This window comes from Vombatus ursinus, unplaced genomic scaffold (genome assembly GCF_900497805.2).
Source record: "Vombatus ursinus unplaced genomic scaffold, bare-nosed wombat genome assembly UNPS02000749.1, whole genome shotgun sequence".
Lineage (NCBI taxonomy): Eukaryota > Metazoa > Chordata > Mammalia > Diprotodontia > Vombatidae > Vombatus > Vombatus ursinus.
Genome location: NW_020940527.1, coordinates 19,686,282 through 19,693,558, shown reverse-complemented (window position 1 = coordinate 19,693,558; position 7,277 = coordinate 19,686,282). Strand labels below are relative to the sequence as shown.

Here is a 7,277-nt window from a genome sequence, read left to right as displayed (position 1 = left end):
CCAACCTCATTATTAATGGTGTGTAACACCATTTGTGCCATACGGGGGCAATGATGATCTGAACAGGAAGAAGCTGGAAACTTTAGATGTGTAGTTTCAAATCTGAAGCCCACGGTACCCCATTTAAATGCTTAACTGAAACTGCACTATTAAAAATAAAATCCCTCTTTACTTGGCAAGGCTTTTAATTAGCAGAAATTTCCATGCTCGGGAATATTATTCTGCATGAGCAGAAAGTGCTTAACAAACACTCGTGGAGTACCTTAGCGATTCCATTGATTGGTCGTATTCTGAACAGAGAAGTGATGTGATCCAGGGGTGATTTGCATTCCTTTACCAAACTCATTTTGAGTTCATCTTCACTCAAAACAGGTCAAAGTATTATAGCTTTTAAGACTTTTCAAGCCTGCTGCTCTGCAATAAAATAAGGTGAGAAATATTAGCCATCAGTAGCTGATTCCCTAATTCTTTACTAACAACATCAAAGTATCAGTATCCTACAGGTTTCAGTGTAGGTTTAAGACAAATACAGAGACATTTGTTTGAATGGAAGTTGGGAATGAGTTAAAGAGAGAGAGAGAACATTTTAATGGGACACTGGTCCAGAATAGCCCAGCTTGTTTCTACCTCCTGCAGACTCGTCCTCCTTTTCACAGGACCTTGATTGTATAGAAACAGTGCAGACAAAAACCCACAAATAACAAGAGGTTAGCTCCCGCCCCCAGTGGAGGTCATAAGCATGGGGGGGGGGGTTGGAGAGGGAAGGAAGGGGAGCATCAAAAGATGGTCTGGATTATTTATAAGGAAAGATTAATTAATTCAATGGCTGCTACTTCTTTATTATTGATTTTTTCAGCAAATTTGTTTCTGGAAATTGCATCTATAATATGTTAGCTATATTGAGGGGAGCTAAACTGTGGCATGAGTTAATGCTCCAAATGAGTAAGACATTTATAGCTCTTGGAATCTTGCAAAGAGAGGGAAGGTTCAGAAGTTGTGAGTAGTATTGACTCCAATTTGACAACCCAAGGTTTAAAAAAATCACAAAAGGGTTGTGTTACACACCAACAGTAGCTTTTTTCCAGCAATTTTTCAATTATTGCATTGTGTTCTCTCCAAGAAAAGTAACTGCTGACTGAGACAGAAAGAGCAGACAAAGTAACTGGAACAGTATGTTCAGAAGCTTGCAAACAAATTTATTTTAAATATAATATTTTGTCTTCCTTACCTTTTGCAAGCCATCCTTCTAAAGATGTCCACTGTCATTCTTAAGCTGTGGTCATTCACATTCGGTGTGACATGAGGTGCAGAACTGTCTAGAACTACTGTTAGGCAGGTCTTGCTTTTAATAGGAAGCCAAGGAATATGCATTCTATTTTTAAACATTTTAAACATTCCTCCAAAAATGTAACTAATTGTTTTCTTGAGAGTCATCCAACTCTCTGAATGCTTAGATCAACTAATACTTTAGAATCACTTGTTAAAATGAGCTAAAAGCCCCTCTTTCCTTGTAGTCTTGCTGTTTAAAAGTTCCAGAATTAATAAATGCCTTTGCTCCAACCTCTGGAATCACTCTTACTAAAACAGAATCCTGCCAGAATGCAACCACACTAATTAATTTCGCATTTTAAACAGGTTCTTGTAGTATCCCACGCATCAGTTGTGCTTTTTAAAAACATGTATTAGGAATGTTTCCAAAGGCTCTGATTTTGGCGATTGTGGCCCTAAGACGTTGGCGTTTCCAAAGGGCAGCCCCCATCTCCGGCTTACCCAGGCTCTCAGCTGCTAGAATGCAAATTGTCATCTTGCACTCTTAAAGACACCAGCCAGAAAACCCATGTCACCTCCCATGTACATCAAGGGCAAACATAATCATGCAGCACACACGCTAACAGTACTACCACGCAGCTTAGAGGATCTCCAGCCAAGGCACTCTTATAGAAACACACACATAGACACAGAACACATAGCTCTCCAGAAAGTACAAGTCACTTTTCTTTAAGACCACTGCTGGGCTGACCTGTGCCCCAGTGCTTGTAAAGATTTAGATGTCATTCGCTGAGAGAGGGAGCTTTATTCCCCTACCAAATGGAGGCTGGAGAGGGAGGGGGTGCGCTCCTCCCCGCCTCCCCTGCCCCAACAAAACAGACTAGTCACAGCTCATCAGCAAAGTTTCCCCGGGCTGCCCGTGGGATCCGTTAGTCCCTCAGCAGGCAGGCAGGCAGGCAAGAAGGCAGGCAAGCTCCTTGGTCCATCCTGAGCTGCGAAGGGGGGCGGAAGGAACTCCTGGCTCCCCCTCTCCCCCTCCCCCTAGCGGGTCCCCCCCCCAAGTGCCAGCACTTCTCACCTCGCAGGCAAGGTGATTGGTTGGCTCGCCATCCCCACCCCAGCTCCTACCCCCACCCCCACTCCCCCCCAGCACTGCTCTCCCAGGGCCGTATCCCCGCTACCCTTCACCCGTGCAAAAGGCGAGCGGCGCAGCCAGAGAGTGGGGAAACAGGAGAGCCGAGCCCAAGCGGGCTGAGTCTCAGCGCCCAGGCTGCCAGCTGCTGCTCCAGATCCCGGGTGGGTGGGGCGGTGACTGCTCTGCTCCCAGCTGCTGCAGCCACAGCAGCTATAGCAGCAGCAGCTATACAGCAGCGGCGGCAGCGGCGGCGGCGGCGGCGGCGGCGGCAGCAGCGCAGGCAGCTGCTGCAACCACTCCCTAAGTGCCACCCCGAGCTCAGGCCGCCCTCCCGCCTTCCTCCCTCCCTCCCTCCCGGGCTCTCCAAATGGCCTGGCGCCGCGCTCCGGCCGGGCTGCTGCTGATGCCGCGGCTGCTGCTGCTGCTGCTGGTGCAGGAGAGAGCGAGCGGCAGCCACACGCCCGGAGTGGTCGGACTGCCCCCGGCTGCCTACGACTTCTTGTTCAGTGGGGCTCCCGCTGTCTTTTCCTCCGCCTCGGCCTCTTCCAGCTCGGCTGCAGCGGGCATTGAGCGCCTAGGGGACGTATCTGCAGCCCTGGGAGCCAGCGCTCGGGACATGGTAGCTGTCCACATGCTTAAGCTCTATGAGAAATACAACCGCGAGGGCAGCCGGCCGGGAGACGGCAACACCGTCCGCAGTTTCAAACCCAAGCTGGGTAAGCTGATTTGATTCCCATTCCCACTCTCTCCTTCCTGGACTTCCTAAGAACTTGTCAAAACTCCCTCCCCCTAGAGCGACTCGGCGATCTTGGTGTCATTCTTCCCACTCTTGGAGATAATGGTGTAAGAGAATCTTTCCGGGGCTCCTAGGACCCCTGGAGTATTAGAAGCACCTGGGCATTTCATCTTGAACCCTCTACTTCTACGCCTAGAGGAGGGGGTGGGATGGTGTGGAATATTATTATTCAGCATCTCGAAGAGCCCCACCTTGGCCAAGACAGATGGGCATCTCGTGAGCAAATTGGTTTAGCACTGCCCACTTGTCCCGCTGGGGTGGAGCTGACCAGGTGGGCTGATCTGGGTGGGGATTGGAGAAGCAGGGGTATTCTACCCTCACTGACCAGAAAGAAAGTAGCAAAGCCACCTCACAGAGAAGTTTTCTCTGTCACCCTAAGTCCTCTCCAGCCAGAGTCTTTCCCCCTTCTAACTTCACAGGTCTACTGTGGGGTGAAGTTGGTAAGAGCGCCATCTGTCAACGTGTTAGCAATAGCCTCCTTTAGCTTCGCACAACCCCTTTTCCATGTCCCGCAGACTGCCCCTGCTCTAGAAAACAGTGTTTTTCTTTGTTTGGGGGCACAATGTAGGGATTCCCCGATTCCAGTCTCTAGTCTACTTAGGCACTCCAAAGATACCAAAGGCGCCAACTGCATTCGGATGGGTAGCTTACGCTGTAGTAACAAGACTTCCCCAAGAGATTCAACAGGGGGAATATTTCGGGGTCCTCGGTGAAATATGGTAAGAAGAGCTACCCCACACTTTGCCTAAGAAGCGGCTATTCTAACAGAGTAGCTGGTTAAAGAAGTGTCTGTCTCTTCACCTCGAGAGTGGATTAATTTGATGAATGCCTCCTTGTGCTTCAGGACAATCAGAATCACCGTCTGTAGTAGTCAGTAACTTCTATGCAACCATTTGGGTTGCAGGGATTATCAGCTAAATTTGAAGAATGGAAAAATTGAAACAGAGAAAGGTTAAGCAACTTGCTCAAGGTCACACAGCAAATCAGGGTGAAGCTAGAAAGTCTTCTGATACCCAAGCTCCAGCTCTCTCCCCTGTCGTGATGTATATTTGACTTTTCAAGATGAGGGGCAGTATGGAAAATTTATTGGGTTTGGTGAAAAGTAGGGTCAGTGGGCAGCTTCCTTCTTTGGTATCAAAGAATTCCTCTGCATAGCTTGGGCTTTTGAACATTTCACATGTTTTGAATATAGGCTCTGCTACAGGCTTTATATTTATTTAGTTTAACTTGATTTTTTTTTTTTTTTGCTCTAAGATCTGTTTACTTGGGCTTGCCTCTGATCCTCTGAGTGTCTCTGCTTTACTGATATGAGCCCATCAACTCATTACCAACCTGGGAGGTAGGGAGCAAATCTGATTATCCTAATCTTGTAGTTAGGGGAAAGAAGGCGGCCATAGAGTAAGTATCTTGGCTAGAAGCAGGAGACTATTACGATTAACTCTGTATGACACCTAGCATCACAAACTCTTAGAGTCAAGAATTTGGTGTCATCCATTCTAACCTCAGAAGCAGTGCAGGAATCTCTTCTCTCTGGCATCATCTTTAACAACCTCTCAGCCAGCCAATGATTGAACCTTCCATAATGGGAAATCATTACTACACAAAACAATCTCTTCTGTTTTTCAGAGAGCTCTAATTCTTAAAACATTCTTTCTTATGCTTAGTTAAAGTCAGCCTCCCTGTAACTTTTATCCTTTGGTCCTAGAACAGTACTGTTTACCAGTAGTCTTTGTGTTGTTTTAAATAATGATCATGGTGATCACAAAAAATAGTATGGTATACCAGTTAGAGGATAGGCATTGGTGTTGGGAAGACCTGAATTCAAGTTCTACTTTTAACACATGCTAGCCATCTGACCATGGGCAAGACCCTCACAGTGCGGCAGGCAGCTCTCTAACAGGAGTTACAGAGGATGCGTCAACTTGCACTGTGCTGATCATCTGATCTTTCAGTACCCTCCATGAAGCTTTGTAAAACAAAGCTGAAAAGGTTTTGCCAGTTGCCTTGGAAAGGGGGCTTTCCACATTGGGAATTCCCTATACAGATGAAATCACTGGTATAGACAACAACAACAAATATTGATGGCACATTACTTAAGTGTAGCTAGGAAAAGGACTCACCTTCTGAGTCTATAGCTCTAATAATTCAGCATTTAAACAATTTGGTTTTTAGAATAAAATACAATTTAAATATTTTTTTTTATTCTACGGGCTGTTCTTTTGGAGTGGGAATTAGGAATGAGGGAAGAGCCACTGCAAATTATTTTAATCTATTTCTCATCACATTTCACTTTATCCACCCAGAAGGCTCAAGTGCATCGAGCACTTAAAATCTGAGGCATGCATACTGTATGCTAGGGTTCTTTTGTATGTCTTCCTTCCTTTACTTAAAACCATGTAAGTATTTACCCATTTATTTTTTTTAAATAGTATTGGTATCTTTTGTGTTCATATACCTTCATTTCTAAATATATTCTTCCCCCCTTGCCAGAGAGACTTTTTTTTGTAACAAAGAATAAACAGGAAAAAGCAAATAAAGTAGGTAAGCAAAATTAACCAACAGGTTCAAGGAGGCTGACAATATATGCAGTGTTCCACACCCATAGATCTCCACTTCTTCAAAGGAAGAGAGGCATATGCTATTTTTATTAGTTGTTCCTCACTTAATTGGAAAGGAATATAGATACTGGAATCTAGGCACTAAGTCCTCTCTTGTTTTATTTAAAATAAGAGAACAGATATGCACAGAGTTTAAATGATTTGCTTGGGAATCTATCAGAGTAGAACTCAAACTCTTATCCAAAAGTCTGTTTCTTTACCTACTGGGCTGGGCTGCTTTTAAAGTAAGAGATCTTGGCAGTTTCTAACTCTATTAAAAAAATTCAAAATTCAAAACAAACCCTGTAATACACTTGTGTAATACAGAGATTTAATGGCACGTCAAAATGGGTTTCATGGTGCCAATGAACCTTTACTTCCCTTCCAGTTTTTTTTTTAATAAGTGCACAGTATTTTCCACTGGATATTTATTAATGGAGTACCACCTACAATTTGCAGCTAGTCTGATTGCAGTTACCTGGTGGTTGGGACTTAGCCACTGAACAGCTTCTTAGAGAAAGCCACAGGACCTAACCTACTATATCCCTGCACCATCTCACCCCCTAGTCTAAGGTTTTCAGACTCCCACCATGTTTTTTTTTTTCACATCCCAGTCATATTTTCCATCTTCCTTTGGGTGGTGTAAAGTAACAGCTGTTTCGGGGTAATGGATGAAGGGACAAAAATCCCTGGAGTGTTTAGACTCTTTGTTTATCTAGGGGTGATAACACTGTAAAGAGTAGCGCTTGGACCTAAATTTGGCATGCACTGAGCTCAAACCCATCACATAATTAGCACAGACGGCCTCCTAGGGCCAGAGTAAAACCACAGGATGCCTGACCACATAAACAGGTTCTGCAGTTGGGTCATTAGGAACTGGAGTGTTATGCAGAGAGCATAAAATCAAGTTGGTCAGAATTTTCCAAGTTCAGCAAGGAATCCATGATTACCAAAAGAAGTTTATATTTACACCAAGTCAACAGATACATTTGTTGGGGGTTTTTTCAAGTTCCAGCTAAAATCTTCTACAAGAAGTCTTTCCTGTTCCCCCTTAATACTACTACCTTCTCTCAGCTAATATATCTCGTTTGTTCATAGTTATTTGCATGCTATCTTCTCCCATTAAACAGTAAGCTCACTGAAAGCAGAGAGGTTTTTTTTTCCTTGGCCTTTCTTTGTATCCTCAGAACTTAATATGGTACCGGCACATAGTAGGCACTTTATAAATGCTTGTTGACTGACTTAAAATGTTTTTCAAAAAAACCAGTCCTAGAACTAGAAGAAGTCTATGAGGTCATCCAGTCCAACCTCTGCCTACCACATGAAGTCTTTCTACAACATCCCTTAGAAGCATCTGTCAGGCCTCTATTTGAACACCTCCAGTGAGAGTGAGCTCACTACAGGACCTCATATGCTTCTGTCATTTATGAACACATTGCCATACTACAGTAATCTTTCCCCCTCACTCTTCCTCAGGGAA

General features: G+C 44.6%; 1 protein-coding gene across 1 annotated transcript in view; it reads left to right on the top strand.

Moving 5' to 3' along the window:
- The first annotated feature begins 2,756 nt into the window (after positions 1-2,756).
- Positions 2,757-7,277, top strand: part of GDF10 (growth differentiation factor 10) — a 19,784-nt gene continuing 15,263 nt past the window's right edge. The window contains exon 1 of the mRNA XM_027859934.1: positions 2,757-3,120. Within this exon, the coding sequence (XP_027715735.1) occupies positions 2,772-3,120 (349 nt within the window). The 5' untranslated portion in view covers positions 2,757-2,771. The remainder of the gene's footprint in view (positions 3,121-7,277) is intronic.